This window comes from Grus americana, chromosome 3, assembly GCF_028858705.1.
Source record: "Grus americana isolate bGruAme1 chromosome 3, bGruAme1.mat, whole genome shotgun sequence".
NCBI classification, from domain to species: Eukaryota; Metazoa; Chordata; class Aves; order Gruiformes; family Gruidae; genus Grus; species Grus americana.
In genome coordinates, this window is record NC_072854.1 from 19,972,522 (window position 1) to 19,997,112 (window position 24,591).

The 24,591-nt window shown below is 36.5% G+C and overlaps 1 protein-coding gene across 3 annotated transcripts in view; it reads right to left on the reverse strand.

Annotated features, from left to right (window-relative positions):
• The window catches only part of TRAPPC12 (trafficking protein particle complex subunit 12), a 60,863-nt gene that overhangs the window by 24,580 nt on the left and 11,692 nt on the right, over positions 1-24,591 (reverse strand). For all 3 annotated transcript variants that reach the window (XR_008576253.1, XM_054819249.1, XM_054819248.1), the window contains exons 4-6: positions 19,435-19,548; positions 18,451-18,589; positions 6,500-6,612 (exon numbers count right to left, since the gene is read on the reverse strand). Coding sequence is in view for 2 of the 3 variants with exons in the window: in XM_054819249.1 (XP_054675224.1) it covers positions 6,500-6,612; positions 18,451-18,589; positions 19,435-19,548 (366 nt within the window). In the remaining variant the exon portion in view is untranslated. The remainder of the gene's footprint in view (positions 1-6,499; positions 6,613-18,450; positions 18,590-19,434; positions 19,549-24,591) is intronic.

Sequence of the window (24,591 nt, forward strand, 5' to 3'; positions counted from 1 at the left end):
AGAGGGCTAGGCTAAGTTGCCTTACCTCAAATTCTGAGAGGTTGTGAGCGTACACCATAGATACTGCAGCTTAGTTGATAGGTGGCCATTAATGAGATCGCAGTGGCATGCCTGCAAGACTGAATCTCAGTTCCACTTTCAAAAGCAGTGTAGCCACTTAGCAATCCCTTAGAAACCAAAGCATCACACTGAAGTGTTAAATGCCCGGTGTATAATGAGGCACCTTGTCCAAGGAAAAAACAAACTCTGCTCTCTCAGAAACACCTTAATGTCTATTTTCTCTACAGTCTAAAAACCATGACCTTTTTCTTCCCTGGAAAACACCTAATGATCACTTCTCATTCTCAATAAGGCTGAGTTCTTACTCTTGAAATGGTCTAAACGCAAGGTGCCTTCACCAATGAGACATGCGGTTTTGTTTAAAAAGTCAACACATTTGTTTGACAAAGTCGTTCTCTGAAAATGTGTTCACTAACATCATCAACAAAAGAATGAATTAGATATTAGCATACAATTAGAGTATTACAGTAACCATTCTGTGACATTACTTGGGGCTATCTAGCCATCACCTCAAGCTCAACGTAATTAAAATAGAACTTGGTGCTGATTTGAGGCTAATTGTTTTATTCCCTAGGTTTATCTCCTTTTGCTCTTCTTAAGTATAGGAACATCGTCTGCAGTTTTTCAGTATTTGGGCATTTTCCCAGTTTTCCAAGAATTGTTTAATAATAACATCAATGATTCAGGTAGTTCCTCAGTGTAAGCTAACTAACTGGGTTAGTTGACATGAAATGTTTAATTTTAGCAAATTCCCTCATCCCACTTTTCTACAGATGGTAAACTGTTTATTGTAGTAGTATCACACAGAATAGCTCTAAACATCCTAGTTTCTATTATAAAGAGAAATATGATTGAACACTTCTACCATTCACTTAAACATGCTTTACATATTACTTATGCTTTTTCATTTAGCATATTTAAAAATGCACACTCATGAGTTTCACTGACTAGTATTACTTCACTGATTCATTCCCTACCAATCAGTTTCATTCCCTATCAATCGCCTGTATACTGTAATTACTAACCTATGCACACCACCATTTGCATTCCTAGTTTCCTATCCTTACATATCTCTTTTTACTACTTTATTTCTTCTTCCACAACTTTTCACCAGCATTAGCTTCTTACTCAAAATAACCTTTTTTGGTGCTTCTGGAATTGTGGCTTTTTGGGTACTCAGACTGGTGCAGGGTCAGCATCATTTCTACAAACTCATCAAACAAGGTGTCGGGACAAATACTCCCTAGACTGAAGTAACATATGAGAAACAGAATACTTATGTGACCTTAGTAACTGAGCCAGAACTGGAAGTTGAATGAAAATAAAAACCAAAACCAATCAGTCGTTGAGAGACTGAAAAGTTCATCAATTTGGAAGTAAAACAGAAGACCAGGAGATGAAGAGTGTGTATGGAAGGGCCGGGGAGGAACGTAACTACTCATGAAGAAGCATGGTGGAACTACAGAGGGAGTGGCTGATGGACAAACAGCACAAAGTATTTTTAGAAAAGTTTTGCAGACATAACACTTGCAGAGGCTTTTTTAGGAAGCAAGACTGTTAACCCACTTGCCACTGCTCCACCCACCTCGTAGAAGAGCCCAATACAGCTCTGCCACTTGACGGATCAGGGTTAAAAAGTGAAATAAACTGCACTATGAGATGTGTGCATTTCCAGGAGCGCTGCCTCAATCAGCTAGGAAGCTTTGGTACAAACAAGAGAGGAGTTCAGTTTAAGCCTGTGTGTTGGGTTTGCATGGCAAGGTTTTGGTGGCGGGGGGGCTACAGGGGTGGCTTCTGTGAGAAGCTGCTAGAAGCTCCCCCTGTGTCTGACAGAGCCAATGCCAGCCAGCTCTAAGACGGGCCCGCCGCTGGCCAAGGCCAAGCCAATCAGCGCCTCTGTGATAACATATTTAAGAAGTAGAAAAACACTTAGAGAGAGAGAGCTTTTGCAGCCGGAGAGAGGAGTGAGAAGATGTAAGAAACTCTGCAGACACCAAGGTCAGTGCAGAAGGAGGGGCAGGAGGAGCTCCAGGCGCCGGAGCAGAGATCCCCCTGCAGCCCGTGGTGAAGACCATGGTGAAGCAGGCTGTCCCCCTGCAGCCCATGGAGGAAGGATGAGGGGGTGTAGAGATTCCACCTGCAGCCTGTGGAGGACCCCACGCCGGAGCAGGTGGAGGCACCTGAAGGAGGCTGTGGCCCGTGGGAAGCCCATGCTGGAGCAAGTTCCTGGCCGGACCGGTGGACCCGTGAAGAGGGGAGCCCACGCCAGGGCAGGTTTGCTGGCAGGACTTGTGACCCCGTGGGGGACCCCACGCTGGAGCAGTTTGCTCCTGAAGGTCTGCACCCCGTGAGAGGGACTCCATGCTGGAGCAGGGGAACGATGAGAGGAGTCCTCCCCCTGAGGATGAAGAGGCGGCAGAAACAACGTGTGATGAACTGACCGTAACCCCCATTCCCCGTCCCCCTGTGCCGCTGAGGGGGGGAAGGTTGAAGCCGGGAGTGAAGTTGAGCCCGGGAAGATGGGAGGGGTGAGGGGAAGTGTTTTAAGAGTTGATTTTATTTTCTCATTCCTCTACTCTGTTTTGCCTAGTAATAAATTAGATGAATCTCCTCTCTAAGTTTGGTCTGTTTTGCTCGTGACAACAATTAGAGAGTGATCTCTCCCTGTCCTTATCTCGACTTACAATCATTTCATTATGCCTTTTCTCCCCTGTTTAGTGAATAAGGGGAGTGAGAGAGCGGCTCTGGTGGGCACCTGGCCTCCAGCCAGGGTCAACCCACCACAGCCTGACTGTTGTTCTTTTCACATTTTGGTCTCCAGGTAAGCATTTATTAGCGTGTCCTCAGCATTATTAGCACTAAAGTGATCACGCTTGTTTTAAATGAATACTTGAACAAACACTTTTGTGATTTGAATCACTCTTACTGTTTGGAGACCATTTATTTCAAGGGAGACTTATAAGGGCAACAACTCATTGAGGCAATTCATGTTAGGAAGACCAGCAATAACACAGAGACAGTAACAATTTCATTGGATTCCTCCCCCCAAGCTACAATAGGCATTTAGCACTACAGATTATTTCTTTCCCAAATGTTGTACCTATAGACAGAGATGTAAAATACCTGACTAGATCTTGATCACAAATTTGCAGGAATACTGGAAAATGTAAAAACATTATTGCCTATACAGGGAAAATGAAAACTATGGTTTTGCCCTGAACCTCCATTCCTGCTTCAGGTACCAGAAATATGTAAGTAGATAGAGGATGAAGAGCCTGAGTTACCAAAACAGTGACAAAGTAAACATGGTTAGATCTTTAAGTAGAATGGCTAATCCAAAGTTGACAAGTGTCTGGAGAATGCATACAACAAAAAGCAAGAGGGAATTTAGCAGGTTAAAAGGAGATATCAGATAGGAAAAAAACCCACAATTACATTAAGGAAGAGAAACAAAACAGGAAGACAAATTTTCATGTGATAAGAATGCATTAGCATTAGCCTGGAATAGCCTCCCAGGGGATGTGGCCCCAGCTCCATAGGCTGGCTCATTAAAAACTAGAAAACAACCTCGCGTTGCAGAGACAGACTAGGTGAGCTAATAGGTCTTTTCTCTCTTCTAGCTTTTATGATTCCAAGATCATCTCATTTACATAATGACTATTCGTATGCCCTTCTGTAAATATGAATGACCAAAGATTATTTTCCCACTTTTTAAAATAGGGAAGTAAAACACTAGAGGCTTTTGGTTGAAAGCTCCCCAATTAATTCTGTTATAAATAAAATGGTTCCCAAGTGTCATACAAATATTAAGACTAATGACTGTACATCCTTTATGTTATTTTCATGGTTATGCCATGAGTTTTCATAAGTAGTATGTACTTTATTCTTGAACATTCCAGGTAAGATCGAGATTAGTAGACTAACAGCATTCTATACAAAAAATTAAAACATATCTAAACAATGTTTCTGTCAGCCAACCCTGACTTCAAATGGTTAAATTATCACCAATTTACAACTATCTTTTAAAAACATATTTATCTTTACAAGCTATCCTTTTTCACACTCCTGTTTCTATAGTTGTCTTTGAATTGCTCCAAAAGACAAGGTATTTAATTGAATGCAAACAAATGAAGTAATCTGCAATAAGGTGTCTAGAATAACTAATCAGAAATACTCCCTTGAGAAGGATGGTATGTTTTATGTGTTAGTTTGTAGTTTTCTGTGTACTTTAAAAAGGAACTTTAAAATGGTACTTGAAAAAGGAACATCCATCCGCACAGACAACAGCTTGTCCTCGCTACTGTATCCTGGCTCTGGTGGAAGCCGTCAGAAGCAAAGGGAGACCGTTTTCTTTCTGACCTCAAGTGAACATACTAATCCAGAAGAACCTTTGCCAATTCAACACAGAAGGGCAGAGTGAAAGAGATGGCGATCTGTGAACCAACAGCAAGTGCAGAGAACGGGGTACTCCTCAGAAGAGCTAGGCCCAGATGTACAGCCAGCCTCAAAGAAACTTTCCCCAAGGGATCACACAGAATTTGCAGTGATCTAAGCCACTGGAGGCTGAAGGAGTGAGAACATGAGTAAACAGACCTGTTCTTTCAGAACTTGCAGGGAAATATGTGTATTTTAATTTGTAAATCTCCTTTATTTCTATTTCATCTTCTCCAGCAGAAGTTTCCCTTATTTAAAGAAATAATCAGCCTAGTTCATGTTCAAAAAAAATCTTGCATTAGAGTTTAAAAGCTTCCTTGGTAGACTGGATATGCTTTAAGGATATGCACTTCAAGGAAAAGAACGCAGGGAGAGCCACCTCAAGGTTGTAGATGACTTAAAGGTCTTGTAAAGGAGGGGGAGTTAATTTCCTTTTCTTTCATTCCTCTATTGACCGATAATCTTTAATCTGTGGAGAATCGCGGCTGATCACACTGTAACTGAGGTATGGCCATTTCAATAAAGTTAGCCACATGGCTGATGAACGCCCTGCTCGGCCGTCACTTTGTCATTCACATTCATACAATTTTCTCCCTCTATTACAAGAAAAAGCAACTTAGAAACCAGTTAAGTTTTTTGGAATCTAGTGGCACCTTCATGACTGAGAGCAGACAACGCAGCCCTTAATACTGGATCACATAAAAACAAGATATGAAACAGCTGATTTGCTGCAGACCAGCGTAGGCAAATGTCAGTAGAAGCACTGTGAAATCCTGCAACAGCAGAGTATGACATTTCCTAGAAGAAAAAAAATTACTTCAAATTAAGGAGGACTGTTTATGAAGGAAAAGGCTGGAGAGAACAGTCTGGCAGTAATATTATTAGATGAGATGATCATGAACAGGTAATAGCATTTGTGAAGTGCTAAAAAGTAGCACTTCTTGGCCAAATTAGGTATATCTCTCAACTATTTCCAAATCAAATCTTTCCAACTCTGTAACAAATGCCACATTCATCTCTTACTACCTAAACCTTTCATCTTTTTCCCTCATAATACGAAGAACTTTTTTTTTCCTGTAAACGTTTGGTTATCCCAGTAACTACTCTGCTAGAAGCAAGGTGATTTTATACACATAAGCCCATTATAGCTATACAATTGGCAATATCAAATCTTTTCATTTCTGTTATCCAAGTTATTTTCAGGAGTAAATACAGGAAACTTTCAAGGAATACTGAAAATAAAAATTAATCACACTTATTTATCTTATATACAGTTTTGAACTTTCAAAGGTCACAGATAAAACAATAACGCTGCATTTCTTCTAGAGTTTACCACATTGTAACATTCATAGTCACTGTTGCAATAGACTACTTGGGAAAGATTTCTGTAAAAAACATTTAAAGATGAATGCTTAACAGTCAGGGTGTTGGATTTAGTGGATAAGGTTAGTATTCACAACCCCATCACTCAGCAATGACAAATCCCATATTATAATTTAGGCCATGATTTTGTATTATGGCACTTGACAAAACAAAACAAAAACTCCGAAGCAAACTCAGCAAGTTGTATTTATATTCCCAAATGACCGCTGTTTCCAAAACCAGCTATTCAGACTATTTCTGAAGGTTCGAGACTACTTTTGAAGGATCAAGACCATTAAGAACTGTGTTTTGAGCTAGCTGGATGCAGCTGAGCGAGGGAAGAAAGCTCTCCTACTTGCCCTGAAACACATCCGCTTACTGTCCTCTGTGACTTGTCTGCAAAAGCATGAAAGCAAGAGAAGTATGCTGTCCACTGTTCTATTCATTTAGTCAGAGCTACCACAGAGGAGAGACGGATGGATCCTAAAATAGAAGAGGCACTTAATTACTTCTTTTAGTGAGTTCCTTACAGGTATCAAGATGGAGTAAAAAATGTCATCGTTGAAACTTAGATTTCTTTATAAGGACAGTAAAATTTATTTCTTAAACATTAAGAAATGTTAGTGCACAGAGAAGCTGTTACCTTGGTGCATATTATCTTCATATTATGCAGTCTGTCAAGTGATTCCTGAGGATTACCTAAGTACTGAGGAAGTTCAGCATGTAAAATCCGCATGGAGAAAGGCACCATGGAACCTAGAAACAGAATTAATTTTATTAAATGTGTTTGCTATAATGATCAGTTTGTGATTTGCCTACATTACACAAGGTATTTCTCACTAATATATATAACACAAAAGCCCATTTTACCTTGGTATCTTTTTCTTCTCCTCCTGAAAGATGTGAAAGATGAGAAAACAGCAAACTTTTTCTCAGTTATAACATGTAACATATTGTAAAAGGTTTTAAATAGGTAAACATATGTAACCATAACCAAGAAGGCAAGAAAAAGGTGCACCTCATTCAAATGTTCAAAAAAAAGTTGTGCATGGAAGGACAACGTTGCATTAAAGATTTTTAATAACTAATTAAAATGAAGGATTAAAAAAATGGCGGTTGCAGCTACAACATTACTCCTAACATTTAATAATTATGCATATTTTACAATAAATGCAGAAGAAATAATATGAAATTATTGGCTTTGAAAGCATGCTTGTGAAAAAGTTAAATAACCAGGGCATGCAAAACCACTTCTATGTAATCCTTTTCCAAATAAGCAGAAAGTTGATATGAAGGGCCCCTATACTACAGAAAAAAAAAAAAAAGTAAGAACAGAAAACCAGCATGAGTCGAAAGAAATAAAAAATAAAAACGGTGTAATGGAGAACAAAAATAATACTATAACAGACACATTAAATCTAAAAATATTTTAAGTCCTCCAGGAAATTAAAATATACAAAATATTTTATTTCTTTTTTTCTATCAATATCCATAGGTTTGTGTAAAGGTCTGAGTCCATTATGCTGATCAGAGACCATTCCATTGCTCTGAAGATGACGTTTAGTCCGAGTTACTTCATTAATGTTAGCTCTTCCACAGAGAGTTACTACATGACTCTCTACTGAGACTGACTCTTCATAAAGACTGTGTATTTTGTGTACTTTCTGGTTTACTGAAAATATCAAAGAATAAGGAAAGAATTTTGATCAATATTTGGGGAGAAAAAAATGTCTTCTTTTTCATATTAGTTTATTTGTATGTATATTATTATTATATTTACCAAAGACCCGATCCTCTAAGATTATGAGCATCCTGGCTGACTTCAAGGGCAGTTTCAGGAACCTTAGGGAATCCTAGGGTGTGCAACATCTTGCTTTCAGATAACTGCATATCCTGATATATAGACAATAATACTGAACATAAACTAAATGCTATTATTAAAACCAAATCAGATCTAGCATAATGGATACATAGGCCTTGCAAAACACCATGCTATGGTTCCAATATTTTAATATAATATATTTGCTTACTTTAGACATATTCTGAGGAGATATTCCTCTCAAGTCACCTCTTGATTCATCTTATCTCAAAAATAGGACTCAGAAGCTTTTTAGACAGATTTTTTGCACCTGTTCTTAACACGCTCATATGTCAACGAGGTAAATGCTATATACAATGAGTCACTGCCTCTAGACTTTTTTTTAAAGGTTGACAAAATTTTAATCACAAAACTCACTAATTATGACCTTCAGAGTAAGCCACTTACATCTACATAAATTCTTTTTTGCCAATGCTAACTATTCCCCATGGCTTCCATGACTGCTATGTTCCCGTAACGGATGTACACACAAGTTTCATGCATCATCATATGTGGAATAGAGATTAACAGAAAACCCCCTGCCTTTGAAATTCTATTAAGAGAAGCGTAAAAGGTTATTTTGACAGTAACAAAAGATGTGAAATATTTTATGCATGCATCCTGACTAGTATCTAGCATGACACAAGTGAAGATACACAGTCAGAGCGCTGGGGGTGAACAACAATGAAAAGGACGGCGAAAATAATTTAAGAGTAAATTCTGTGCAGAACACTACAGAAAAATTGCTTTGTAGACACACTGTGAATTTAAAAATCGGCACTGCAAACCTATGGAAGCAAATGTGACCTGCCCACACCTATGGTGACCAAGTTCTAACTCCACCATCCAATGGTAATCCTGCCAAAAAAAGCAGTTCCTAAAAACAGCTAGTTTGGTACTATTCTTTTGGAGAAAGTGGTCTTAATTTACTGCTAATACATAAACCACGCACCTACTGCTGCACTCAACAGGGTTTCTGAGGCAAAGGTAAAAAAAGGAAGAGTTTTGTTCATGACTAAAGCTTTGGAAAATCTGAGATATAAAGCAAAAGGAGTCTAAAGTTTTAGCAATATTTTCGGTTAATGACTGTGTTCTGGCATTTTCAAGTCTGTATCATTACATTCTCTTGTAAAATGCGGCAAAAGGTCAACTCAATAAATACTCATACAGAATATCTGAATTGGTAACAGGACAACTCAACATACAGATAGACGGGTATTTAATGGAGCGCAGATGAAATGTCTCACGTTATCCATTTTTATAAAATTTATATAATGTTTTGTAAAACACTTTTTGGGATTGCATATTGTATAAAGTATTGATTTATATATTGCTGAATTACACTATTACAATCCATGTGAGGGGAAGGAATAACCCATTACCAATCTATATAATCAGAAGTGGTGTCAGAAGATGTCAGAATGATGAACGTGACTCCCGGCCAACTTAGACTCCATAAAAATCTGATTTATTTCCTATCACAACTAAGACCTCATTGTAATAGGCATTCAGAACTATATGACTTCAAAATGTACTTTATTAATGTATTATTTCTCAACCACTTAGTACTTCCTTCATAGCATGTGCCAGTGTGATGACAGATCTCTTGAACAAAACCAGAAGTAAGTTGACCCACGGTGTAAGGGTAGTCAGTGTAATGACTTTTCAAACCAGAATTGTTATTACTGTTTCACACAGGACTATCTAAAACTCTAGCATCTGTTTCTCCTCTTTCATTATGAAACTCATCACATAACTAGTATCCTGCAAGAAATTTTACTGTAAACATCCAGCAAAGCCATCCAGTGAATTTCTGCTACTTCTGTTATTTTCTGTTACTTACTGCTTATTAAACAGGCTGCTAACTTTATTTAAGATCTCAGAAACATCAACTGTTTCTGCCCTCTTCCTCAGTTTCCCTGTAATCCTTCTGAATACCAGAAGATTTTTTTTTTTTTGAAGAAAGCACAAAACCTTACACATGCTCTCACACAAATGTGGCAACAGGGGAAAACAGAAAAGAGCTTTTACCACTGATAAAGCTGTCTTACCACTCCATGTAAACAGTATTTTGTAACTTCAAGTCAAATCGGATGAGCAAATTGCTCATAAAAAACCTGCAGCACTTATCCAAGCCACTCATTCAAACATATTCCTTAAATACTCTGTTTATAAAAAAAAACCCACTGTGATTTTTGTTAAGTACATGTTCCTGTCTCCAAGTAAGCTTCTTTTTAGTTAAATGATATGAGGTATGGATAATATATCTAATTCAGCTCCTACATTAATAAACTGATTTTCTGGTTAAAAAAAAGACCATAAATTTACTTTAGATTTGGTAAAGCTTTCAATGAGTGCTACTTATATGAAGTGCTAATACAATTTACATACACTTCTCAGGAAGCAACATATGGCAGTAATAGAAAATGCATGTGAAAAGATCTTTTCACCAAAATAATTCTGTAACTCCTGGTTAACAAGCGTGTAAAATCTGATGCCCCCCCGCCCCCAGTTCTCTATTACTGTATTGTCTCCAGCATCCAAAATCTGAATCTATAATTTTCTCAATCTAAGAAAATGGAACAATCATCTTTGAACTTGTCTGAAACAAAAATGTCAAGAGTGAGCCTGAGAGAAGGAACAAGTTACTAGAAGTCTTTTCACAGGGTGGATGGTTACAAGGCTTTGTTCTCACAGGACTCAGCAAGGTGACCTGCATACACACCATGGTGGAAGAGAACATTGTGAGCACAATGGGTTTGAAATTCAGCCCAGCTGAGCTTCATGGGGTGAACGGGAGATGAAAAAGGCAAAGGCAAACCGTAATATAACACTTGTGAATCTTCATCAAAGCCACATCAGTTCAGTGATAAAAAGGTAAAAAGCAAAAAATAAAAGAATCACAGAAAGTGCTGTCTTGGAACAGTTAACTCTGAGCTCACTACAAATTTTGGTCTGCACAACACGACATGGATTTGTTGTTCTAGGACATTACCATATCATGTTGCATCAAAGGCTCACCATTCAGCCTTTTTCAGCTGAAAGAACAACGGTGCGGAGGAGCCCATTCCTGTTGTTAAAGATGTATGACAAAAAAAGAAACTCCACAGAAATATACAATAACACAGCTTCCACTCTGTCTTGCAAAGCACAGAAGTTGAGCCTTCTGATAAGATGGAGATGGTGACAAATGAAAAAGAGTTGAGACCTAAAAAAGGCACGCCTGAGATTTTTAGAAAACACTGTAATTTTTATTTCACGTTGCCTAGGTTAACAAGAAAACAATTGGGAAGAGGTAAATGACATCTGTTGATGACTCTAGCAGATCAATAATAGTAGTGTTATGAAGCTCTGAAAGGCAGGTTGTAGAATTCAGAGTACAAAATTTAATTAAAAAGCAGATTAACAGCAGGGAAATAACTATACTTGCCTCAATAAACACAGTTACATTGGGGAAAAAAAACAAAACAAGAAAGTCAGATTGACTACATTAACACTAAACTGTAACCGAAATACATGTGCTTGTTAGATTAAGAATGACATCATATCATCTGAAAGGTTTCATCTACTTGTTTACACTTAGGGCACATATTTAAGGCACACAGTGTAACACACATTTCTTTGTAATAGGTTCCCATACAAGTGGGCATATATATTCCTGTGATATCCCACTAGGGATAAGAGAATATTATATAAACACTGGATTTTGGCATGTGCTGCCTTCTGCAAAGCTGTTTGGAATCAAACCCATAGTCCTCTATTGTGTTTCACTCACTACTGAATCTAACAAGGCAACATGTCAAGGAAATGTTTAAAACAAGCAGCATATCCTGTAATTAAAATATTTACTTAAGAGCACAGGAGAATGGATTTTGCTCTCTACTTCATGCTTCAGATTTCTAAAGAAGTAATGCTATCTTACACAGCAAAACCATGTCAACTAAACTTAGATGATTTCAAAAAAAGGCAATACCCTACAATTACTGCTATATATTGAAATTTTATTAAGTCTTATTGTAGCTTGATGTTTTACAGTTTACTTCTGTTGCTCCTCTTTAGGAGTTTCATAAGAATTTTATCTATTAAAAATTCATAATGGAAAAAAGGTTTAAATTTAAGACAATTATTTTCTTAGCTATAGCTTTTAAATGCAGTGGAGAATTTTTTTCAAACAATATGATTTTTGATTGTCACTTTGGCATGAAATAATCTCATTCATATATATATTATCAGCATACAAACGGCAAAACTACAAAGTGAAAAAAGGTTTGCTGAAAGGAAAATGAATACTCCAAAAGCATGGGAACAGATGGAATAAATAGTAAGATCAGGTAGAATTTTCTAAGACTACAGATTTCAATTTCTATTTCTTTATGAACAGCTGCACATTTTCATAACTGTCATAATATAAACATCACCTCATGTCAATCAAATTCAAACTGCAGCCCTCATCTGCAGCCCTCTTAGAGCAGAAAAAAGAGGATTCCAATGGCTAAACATTTTAACTTTGTATTTTCTTGTTGCAAAATTAGTAACCAGAATTGCCTTCTGATCTGCCTTCTACAGCTTATTCAACAAATCTTAAATACCAAAAAGTAGTAGTAGGGCAAATTATCATTTATTGAAAGTATAAAGTGGGATCTTAATGACAGTAAAAAAACCCAACAAAAAAAAGAAACAAACGTTTCCTTCACTGGGTGAAATAGAAATACAGAGAATCTAGTTTCAGAAAGATACTCTGCTTTATACATACATATACACAAAGAGATGTATATCTTTGCATTTATATGCACGCACACAATTCTACATACCTCTACAACCGCATATTTGTATAATTTATAAAAGCGATGATGTAGTAACTTTGAATCCTAGTCTATCAGTTAAAAGCACACTTAAAAATCCAGATTCAACAGACTAGTTTCCAAGCTTTTGTTTATTACTTTCATTCCAGAGAGACTGAAGAAGAGATAGGAGCCTAAATGTTTGTAACCATTGAAAGAAAAGGTTTTGAATTTTTTTTCTGATACTGCACATTTCCATATACTTCACAATTTATTGCCCGGGACCTAAGAACACAGATATTCTGATTTAAGATCTGGTTTTGAAAGGTTTCAAAAATACTTTTTCAGTCATTTGGAGTTATTTGCATTGAAGCAAGGAAAACGTAAGAGAAAGAATGCAGAAAAATCCAACAATTGCCCTACCACAAAGAGATCACCATAAATCTTACCTACTGATAACTTTAAAATTAGACATACATTTCTTAACTAAAATATCTGTATTATTTTAGAAAAATTTGTATTTGCAAGTCTGACTACTCTGAATAGCCAGCTGGCACCACAACACTTGAGTGGTATTTATTCAAGTTGTATTAGCTGATTTCATAGGTAGAAGGTAGCTCTGAAGCAACAGAACAGATAGTGAATTTAGAGACACAATAGAGATGTACACAGTGTTATAAATAAAGTAATTGGCAAACCAGTTCCTCTAGAGGCTTTAATATGTTTTTTACTGTCAACATGAGCTTGATTGAAGAACTCTTTTGAGCAACTGCCAAGACTGAAGCAGCCTGACATGGGAGCGTAAGTTCAGGCACAGCAGTATTTGTGGTAACATATGAGAAAACCAATACCACATATAACAATGATTGGAGTCTTTTTTTCTTCTGTTTCCCTGCAAAATCTATTAACAGATAGCAACACTCCATATGGTACAATTTCTTTAGCCTGTACATTTCTTCTCTTATGTATGTTTTCACCTTGATTAGTCCCTTTTGCCTCCCCACCCATCACAACTGTTTTTTTTTCTTCCCCACACCACTTCCCATTCTGCTACAGTTCTCCCACTAACCAGAAGTTGAAGAGGATGAAAAAAAAAAAAAAAAAGGACATTTCATTTAGAGTATCATCCAAAACTATGCTGAGAAAAAAGGAAAGGAAGCTTCAGCAAGGCTGCCTCCTACTAGCCTAGACGAGGAGAGAAGAGAAGAAGAAAGGAAGATGGTAAACTTAAAATGGTCAAATGTCACTGTAGAGGCATCGCTACGTTTAACTGTGAAAGCTTATAGGAGATAATTTTGCAAATCCCTGCCTGTCCTTCCTTATGGCATAGGCTGACATTCAGAAGCAGGACCAAGCTTGAGAGAGCAGGTAGACCCTGGAGCTGTACACAGTCCTCTGCACTACATACAGTCCAGTTGCCTGTAAAATGCCTTCTGTGGGTATTAGGGAAAAATTCTGGATGTTTTCACAGTAAGTGTAATGTCTCTGTGTCAACAGACATATGACACGTAACAAGTTTCCTATTACAACTTCTATTGCTCTTTACAACTACCTGAAAGGAGGTTGTAGCCAGGTGGGTGTTGGTCTCTTCTCCCAAGTAACAAGCGACAGGACAAGAGGAAATGGCCTCAAGTTGTGCCAGGGGAGGTTTAGATTGGATATTAGGAAACGTTTATTCACCAAAAGGATTGTCAGTCACTGGAACAGGCTGCCCAGGGAAGTGGTTGTGTTACCATCCCTGGGAGGTATTTAAAAGACGTGTAGATGTGGTGCTTAGGGACATGGTTTAGTGGTGAACTTGGCAATGCTAGGTTAATGGTTGGACCTGATGACCTTAAAGGTCTTTTCCAACCAAAACAATTCTATGACTCTAAATATAATAATTTATTACATTTCACCTTAGACATCAGCACTGAAAACTTGTTTACAACTTGAGTTTGAATGACAGTTCTAGACCACATATTATAGGATTCCTTTTGGGGGATCTGAATTTCAAAACTGAATAAAAGAAACAAATTAAGAGCACTGCTTGAGTAAATAAAGACATCTAAAAAAAAAAAGAAATCTCACACAGCCAACTATTTTTTATATCAGTTTTTTCATGTATTTCTGCTAAAAATTCTAACTACAGTAGATATTAGTGAAGTCACAAAAGTCATATAGACTTAGTGAAATATGCTAAAACAATAGCTGTGATGTCTAGACTCAAACTACTTTGAGAGAAATATTTTTTTTTTTAATCTGTCACTTTCCATCTGAAAGTGTCATCATACTGCAGCACACAATAATGTATCCCTATGGTCACAACACAGCCACACTGTTTTTAGCAATGTTACTTATTTAGGTACTTTCCACCAGACAACACAAGACTGATTTCATGTTAGAGGAATACAGATGCTGCTGTATCATCACAAGGAGAACGAAAAGAGGAAAGGGAAAAAACCGCCCCTATCTGTATAAACTTCTGGTTAGGGGAATAGAAGTCCTATTTTTACTTGTGCATTTTGTCCCCCCTTCTTTGTAATTCAAAATAAATTATTCTCAATTATTGTAGCTTTAGAACACTGATTTTGGTAGCATTAACTTTTCTGTAACTTACTGGTCTATTAACCAGAAACAAGATCAATTGTCTCATAAAAGACTGAAATAGCATTTTAATGTTCCATTTTAATTGTTGGCTCTCACTTTTTCAGAAACACATAGGAATTACCAATGGAAAGTATATCTCTGGATAGCCAATCTAGCATAGGAGAGAGTTTATGAAGTATCATGAGGAACACAAAAACACTATGAATAGAAGTGGGTCAGACTGTGTAAATATAAAATCAAAACCCTAAAAAGAAAAAAAAAATCCTGAAATTTATTAGTCATGAGAATGATGACCAAAAAATCAGCCTTGTATACCCCACAGACTACAATGGAGATGTGCAGGAAGCAATCTGTAACAGAGCTCCTGACCTAAGTACCTACCTATTAAAAACCAAAAAAATTATATATTAAATTGGATTTTTTGGCTCCACAGATGAATTTAGAAGAAATAAATCCATAACAGAATAATTTTAAGATTTTAGTAGAAAATGAGAATGGTTTGCTCTCTGTCTCTTATCAAACGGGAATGATCAAAGAGTGACTTAACTAATTTCACTGGCTGATACAAGGATCCCAGCAGATTCCACCTCCTAGATGGTGCGCACCTACAAGTAATGGAGATGACCGACAAAAGAGATAGCAGAAAGCAGGAAAGGAAGATTTCAGAAAGCTTAGATCTTACAGCCACTATGAAGACAACACTAATGGGATCCATGCACAGCATGGCTGCAAACGCTATACAAAATCTCAAGATTAAACAGAGATTAGTAGCGTTACCGAGAGGGAAAGAGCCTTGGGAAAGCTTCAGAGGAACATTAAGATGACTGGATTGGCCATGTTAAGTTAAATTAATTGAAAAAACATCTTCCACTCCTCATACATTCACTTGGAATTTAAATTATTTGAGGTACATTTCTCAGAGATTAATGGATGATAGACTATCCTCACTGCTGTAAAAAGCTCAAGTATAGAAACTTTCCTTACTTCAAGCATAGAAAACACAGAAAACTTTCTATTTATTACATTTCTTCTTATGAATATTTTGAATACAAAGAAATGATGCAAAATATTATATGTATTACAATTAATGTGTACATTATTTATATCTATACTCTCATTTCTTAAATTGATTTTTAAGTGCTTCCTCCATTTATATACCATGAATCAAAATTAAAATGTTGAAACAAAACTCTTCCTTTTATGCTTGTTACACCACAAAATGATACGTAAAATTACCAAACAGCAATGGATTCTGGATTCATACTAATACATTTCAACCAAAATCTACAAATGATTTATATCTATTTTATTATTTAAATTAGCTGGCTAACGCATGTATACTAAATTTCTTTATCCATAATACAACACTGCGTAGTTTAATGGTAGCAAGAAGAGAATTGCTTGTTCTCTCCTATATGCCTGCAAATAGCATATCTCTCTCTCCCTCTCCTCAAAACTACATAAGGAAGGTTTGATAGCTGTTCCCAGATCTTCATCACACTGTATTTATATGAAATATCTACACTCAGGAGGTCAGCTCCATTCAACTTTGATCTTATTTTCCTTACAGATAATCAGATTGTGGTCCCGGTTGGTATGTTCAGCTGTTAAAAATGAACTGAGGCATATAATCACGAAATAGAATATTTTTCTTATGCTCACCTTTTTACCATAAATACCTTCATAATTTGTATGAAATAACTGCAGCGGTTGAATGGTTGCTGCAAAGAGTTTGGATCCAAAGTTCAGTCACAGGACTGGTGCCTGCAACAGCTGGCCAGACTGTCCAGAACTGTTGCTACCTGTATGCTCTGTAGCACGAGGACTGAAATGCCTCAAATATTGACATGACCTGCAAGGATTCTTTCCTTGGGCAAAATAACTTATTTTTAATACTGGAAAAAGGTGTGGAAACATACATATGGCCTGGGGAAGACTAGTACTCCTGTGCAGCACTGCATCATGTGAAAAGCTGTCAAAATATAACCAGATCCAAAGAGCTGTCCAGCCTGATGGCCAAAACATCTCTCACTCTTAAAAATAACACAGTTACTTCTCAGTGGATTGAATATATTCAAGGCAAACCAGGAATTTTTTGCCTGTGATTGCCTGAAAGATGATGAGTAAGGCCAGAGGGACTTGTTCTAGGCAGTCCACCTTGGCCCTGCTGGGCTACAACTGATCCTTTGCCTCACTGAACAGACGAAACAATCTTCTGCAAAAGATCCTTTCTTGATACCAACTTCCCTTCTTCAGCAACCTCAAAATCTCTGTGTCTTTCTAGATTTCCTCATTGAAACTACCAGCACCTTATGTAAAATGGACTATATTTTTTCAGAGAGTCGCACTGCCTACTACAACTGTTACAAGCATTTTATTATACATTGTGGTTCAAATAGGAAAGCCAAAGAACAGCAAGATCGTTCAACAGTGTACTTGCACCAGAGAGTTATTTACTTGTAAATAACAGATTTGGAAAAAAAATAAAAATTTCAAAACAGTCTGAACAGGAGTGATATTGCTTTTAAAAATAGCTGTTTTTCAAATCCAGACTCCTGGAGGACTAGACTACCCTGGGTAGTGGAACTATTTGGTTAACCTATGGGCTATTGGGAGCAGTGGGAAAAGGGTAGAGATAAACTGCTTATAAAGAATTGAGGCTGGTGGTGTCTGTCTTCCTCTTCAACAATGGGATACACAGTAAATTACTGATTTTTATTTAGTTTCAACTACTAAGCAAATAATATTACACTGAACCAGTAAATTTTTTATTAAGGAAAATTATCAAATTAGCTCTAAATTTAATTTTTTTAAAAAATTCCTAGAAACCAGGAAACCTAAGAAAATAACACCTGCATTAGCACGTGTGCATGGACATGCAAGTGTTAAAAACAGCATATTGATAGTACTTGGATGAATTTAAGAGGAAAAGCTTATAGATTCTGTTTCTACAAACTCTCTTATCACCTTTCACAGCCTGTTTCTAGCTAAAATGAACTATTAAAGTTTGGGGTTTTTTAATTTCAATACCCTAGAACTAAACTATTACATTTACTTGTTAAAAATGTTCCTCTTTCAAATGAATGCTGTATCAGCATCAGAAAATACATTGCCTACCTATATTGTGATGGACTAGTTTTATCCCTTATTGTTATCCCTTATCACTACCTCTATAATGCAAACAATACTTTAACCATAGTTAATGCTTTAACCATAATTAATCATATTATTCTATGGGTGGGAAAAAAAAAGAAATAATCCAAAGTTCACCAATGCTTCAGAATTACAAAAAAATGAATCCATTATTTTATAGTGACTGGTAAAAATGGCAAAAATAAAAAGCATTTTATAAAACAAGTACCTTACCTTTTCGTCCAGGGTATACATGAGGATAATATTCATAATAAAGATCAGGCTGGTCTAAATTTCCAAATGGTTCAAATTCCACTTCTGCATTTTGGAATAGATTCAGTTTTACCAGCAGTGCTAGTCTCACAAACCACAGCTAAAAATTAATACATACACAAAAAGAAAGGAAAAGACAAGATCTGTTATTAGTTTCAATCACAAGCCACATGCAAATACAACTGCAACTTTCTAAGTTTTTCTGACAAAGTTGAGTAAAGAGTTTCTATGTTACTTACTAATAAGAATATAGAATATTTTTCATAAGATCATCTAAAGAAAACACAGATGACTGATGTTTTAATTGTTTGTAAAGGTATTGAGATTTTGAAGATAAAATTTAAAAACTAGCCTGCTTCGGAATTATAACATCTCTCTTTAAATTGAGTTAGCATGCAATAATCCTTAATACCATTTAAATTGTTTTTCCAATTTTATGCAATTCATAAAATCTGTTATGATTTTGGTGAAATTCCATGACCTTTACAGTTACTAGGGCCAGAACCATGCGTCGTCATCTGGTCACACTTTGTTCAGTAAAATACTTGTAATGTTTCACAAGCCTTGTTAATTTGGGTTCTTATTTTCTTATCATCATGAAACACACTTCTAACATGTGAAATCCTACTACAAAGTTCACATTCTAGATAGTAGTGTCCATGAACTTTAGCACAGTGAGTCTTCCAAGATAGGAAGACATTCCTTTTTACTACTGTGATTACCTTTAATAACATACAATTAAGACAGAATTTTACTTTTAAAAAAATATTTTGTTTTAAATGAAGACCTACTTTACATAAGCAAACAGAAAATGTGACTTGATACAATGCTTTAATAAGCTTAGTTTTTAGGTAACAATTGGGAAAAGAAGTTTGATTGTGTTAAAAAAATTGCCACAGTGAATACTGTTGGAAAAAAGTGACAAGGTTGTATCTTTAAACATACTTGTAAAGAATCTGTTGTATGGTTAGTAGGTAGTCCACTTTTTTTATAGCCTTGACCATGTGCAGTTAGAAGCCGCCCACACAAGTCAACTGCTGCCCTCCAGTTTTTACTGCTCTGGGAAGAAGAAAAGAGTAAGTAGCAAAATCATAAAGTCCCTAAAACGCACACCTGCTTATTTTGCCTGAAGCAGCTACATCTACCCATCAGTAACAATGACAAGGTCAGGACAGCTGGCCGGTGAGCAGCAGAGTGTCATTTGTCAAAGCTGCACATCTAATTAGAGGCAGAAAGTGAAATCAAGCATTAATATTATCAGATCACTAAAACAGAAGAATATACACCCCCATATGGGATTCTAAGCTTAAAGTTGTACCATGTTTGCTAATATACTTGAATATACTACAATATTCAAAATTTTGTTTTCTCCTCAAAAGGACAAAAAAATTGCCAGCCATATTTCAATAATCACATCCAAGTTACTCTACTGTTGTAAAAGTATTTAATGCCTATTCCTACCTCACTGACTTCAGTATTTCCCATTATTGCCCCTAGTGCAGTTCATTTAATGGAAACAGACTTTCTTAATATTGCCCAGAAAACAGAATTCCTATCAATTAAGAACAAAGGACAAGAAACAATGCAATGCATAAAATTCTAAATTCAGAACAACATTGTTTCACCTATACAATGTAAACATCTGAATTTCCATTGCATGGCTAACTTCAAAATATTCTTAAATATATATTTTCTATTCATAAAACAAAATCATTCCTAGTTAGCAAGTCAAAATGCCTTGTCATTCTGTCATCCTATTAATGTTTCTGCCTTCTATACACTAATGCAGCCACGTCAATAGCTAACACTACCAAAAACTTGACACACAGACTAATGCTTCACAGGTTTTAAGCTATTATACTTTTCTATAGAGGGTTTTTCAAGACACATGTATCCAGCAGGTCATTATAAAACAAATACATCTTGTTCCTGAAAATCTTTTTTCAAATAGTTTCTTAAATACATAAAAAAATAATGATAAATATAATAGAAAACTGGCATGTCATCTAATGAAACGTAAAGGAATAGAATATATCTATATCAATGCTTGCAAAGTTCATGTACTCACCCTGAATTAGCATTTTATTAAATTCTCTCCAAAGTTTAGGCTTTAGAAAACATGTCAATACAGCAAACAGTTACATAGAAAAACTAGTAGTAACAGCTGAAGTGTTTTCATACTCTCTAGTCCCCATTTTGCAGTGATATAGTTCAAATGGGCACTACAGAGATCACCGTGCACTGACCGCCTCATCTCTTTCCCCTGCATTGTCAAAATCCAGGTAAAAATTTGATTTCCACTGGAAATACAGAAGTTGGCTGACAGCAAGACCACGAAGCAACATAGCTGCTTCTGAGAAGTCTACGCTCTCATGGAAGAGAAGGAATTGATAATGCATTTATAACATCTTTCAACATATATCTGTATCAATTTAGAAAAGCAGAAAGATGCTGACATGGATTACCTGAAATGTATTCCTGTTGTGCCGAGACGAATTAATTTCTTATTATCCTTAGAACAGAAGCGGACACAGACTCTAAAAACCACACAACTCTGCCCAAGTGAGAGTTAGGATCCAAAAATAATAACGGAACATTTATGACAAACTTAGGTGCTACAATTTTTAAAATTCTATTTCAGGCATGGACAAAAAATACTTTATAGAACAAGACAGCCAGGAAAAGCAAGTCTGATAACCACTGTAAAAACAGTCTTTGCTGGAAAATGAAACATAATATTCATCATGATTTCAAAATTAGAGCTGCCTGCTGGTCACGGAGCAGAATACTCTGCAGAAGCTTAATATAAGGCTGCTGGCAGTGTAACTCAATTTGAAATTCGCAGGACACATTACTGTCTCTGGCAAATTGTACCAGACTTACAGTTGCCAGAGTTGCCAGTCCACCAGAAATCTTTATCCAGTTACCTCAAACACCCCCCAAAACCTTGCAGGTCAGTCTCTTTCACATTTTCTGTAGTCTACAGCCACACAGTCCTTACAACCCGGGTCCCTTGTTCCTGAAAGTAATAGAGATGAATTTTGTTTGTAAGTCCTAAGTAGAGGCTTAAAGCAAATGTGGATACCACAGCTTTGATTATAGCATCAAAAATACTGAAAAATATTCTCAAAGAATAAAATAATTTTTCTACGATGATCAGGACTTCGTCCTCCAGCAGCAATTGTGTGAAAACATTTTCTCCTAGAGAAAATACTGTCAAGCAATTATTATTGCCAAATAGTGCACTAACACAGTATCGGCCTGGCAGAAGAGAACTTCTCATCTGATAATCAGAAGGCTGGAGCACCTCTCCTATGAGGACATGCTGCAAGAGTTGGGCTTGTTCAGCTTGGAGAAGGCAGCAGCTCCAGGGAGACCTAATGTCAGCGTTCCAGTGCCTGAAGGGGGCCTACAGGAAAGCTGGAGAGGGACTGTTTACAAGGGCATGGAGTGACAGGACAAGGGGCAATGGCTTTAAACTAAGAGGGTAGATTTAGATTAGATATTGCGAAGAAATTCTTCACGATGAGGGTGGTGAGGCACTGGAACAGGTTGCTCAGAGAAGATGTGGATGCCCCATCTCTGAAAGCGTTCAAGGCCAGGTTGGATGGGGCTTTGGGCAACCTGGTCTAGTGGAGGGTGTCCCTGCCTATGGCAGGGGGGTTAGAACTAGATGATCTTTTAAGGTCCCTTCCAACCCAACCCATTCTGTGATTTTGTCCACACATGACCTTAGCAAATCTTTTTTTCACAAAAGAATATTAAGCTGTTGTTCTTTTAATGAAAGCTACCAGTTTGTATGATTTATGTGCTTTTTACACACTACTGGCCCAGATGTTTAACTTATGAAGGGATTTTTTTTGTGCATATAACATAACCAAAAATTAAAAAAACCCAAAACGTGTCAGTACTGACTGCTGTACATGCACCACAAGCAGATTAGCCACCCAACAATGTGATTGCATTATTCCTTGCAGAACTCCTCTGTTCTTTGCAAAATCAGAAGAGGTCCTGAGGGAGGTTTACATACAGATGGGGAAACTGCATAGTAAACCAGATTTCAAATAAAAAGGAATTATTTTTTTCTTTAAGAAAGACAGAACCAGACCAATATTTTTTTCTTTTCATTGAACTTCTTAAGTTGTCTGAGATTTGAATACAATGACTCTAGGTTTAAATTAAAAAAAAAAAAAAAGTAGACAGTAGTGCCAGGATTTTGTCAAGCCACTACCCCAGAGGTAGGAACTGAAAGTTTTATGCAGCTTGACGTGATAGTCTTGTGTGCTACAGAGCACCCCCTCCACCTACTCTTTTTTTTCCCCCCTCTCTTCAATGCAAGCTTACCTTGCACAAAAATCTAACATGCTTGTTTTTGAAAAAAAATACCAGATGTTTATTGTCCTATGGCTTCTTTTGATTGCACCTCCAACCTAATTAAATACTGTATCTGCAGCTTTAAGAGATAAAAATAACAGTGTAAGGTGACCACCTCTCCACTCCTCATTTTACTGACTTACATTCCACTGTTTTCGAAATAAGAACCCAAAAAAGGCTATCATGATCCCCTTTTATTAAAAGCAATAAAAGGAAACAGCCTAAAAACCCATCTGAAATGGAGTCAACAATGTGAGTTATAAACTCTGATAAATCCACATCTAAAGATCTGGTAATGCTTCTAGTCCATTTGGTCAAAGTTAAAAGTAACTGAGATATTCTGTACATCCCAGTTTTCAATAAGCCTAGTTTCTGCAAAGAGCAATGAAGTAATGGGATGTAAGGTAGAAAAGAATTCCAGTGACTAAAATTAGAATGTTATTAGTTCAAATACAAGAATAGTACTGAAGATGACGTATTTTTTAGATTCAGAAACGAAGAAAACTTCCAATTAAGTAAAATGACCCAATACAAGCCAAAACTGTAGTCTGTCTGGAAAAACATTTTTTACATTTCTTCCTTTTATAATAAAGTGTCATAAGAACTTTAATTATCAGAATTTTCACTGTATCTGAAAGACTTTTGTCTGAAAGAATTTTCATTCTATTATGAAGATATTTACTGATTTTGACAGAGAAAGTAGTACTAAATAACAGTACCGCAGTCTCTCATAAATAACTTCCTTTGAAGTCTCCTTGTGCAGGTCAATTTTGCTTGATTTTTTAATTATGGTTGAACAAAGACCGTAGACATATGACTGCAGAAGTGTTCGTGTTTCTCCTTTGAATACAATCTTAGATGTTGTTTTCCTGAATGAAAGCAGTGAAGCTCAGGTGATGCAACAAATACAGCTAATACCCAGGTGGAATTCTTCTGTCAAGCAAAGAGATGCATGCAGACTGGACGTCTACAGAAAACATGTTCAATGAAAAGGGAACTCATCTGACATGTGAAGACAATTTATAACATTATTCAGTCTCTCAGGAAAACAATTTTGGTTCAGAGGTAAGACACTGAAATTTTATCCAATAAATTGATGCTTTTTGGTGTAGAAATGCAACTTCCCCCACAAGTTTCAATTACTGTTTGTGCTACTTGTGTCTCCCATCCTCTCTCAAATCAGCTACAAAAATGTTGGAAATTGCTCACTGATTTAGAAATAAAGGAACACTCCCCCCATATTTTTAAGGATAATTTCTAAAGTGAGTATGTATTCCATACCACTGTGCCCAAGTTTGTTATATTCGAAAATATATGCAAGAACACAACATTAATCATGTGCAAAAGTAACAGTATATGATTTTTTTTTTAAATAGACTCAAAGGGAGTCATTAACTCTACATGTAACACTATTAAAGTGATTAAAATGTCCTCCTCCACTAGCTATGACATTCTTCTCCCCTGTAAATTACATTGGTAGAGCACTTTCACATCAGTTAAGAAAATGTAGTTAGTAACCCTTTCCTGGTCTAGGAGCTTGAAGAAATGATCACATACTTAGAGCAAACATTACTTATTTATAGTGGCAAGATACAATAGTCATCTTTTATAGGTATAACAACTATCAAAGACATAATTTTCCTATGGCTGCAAACACCTTACAACTCAAAATATCAGAAAGTCTCCAGTAAGAAATATTGTGCTATTTGTCCAAATGAGGGAAAACAA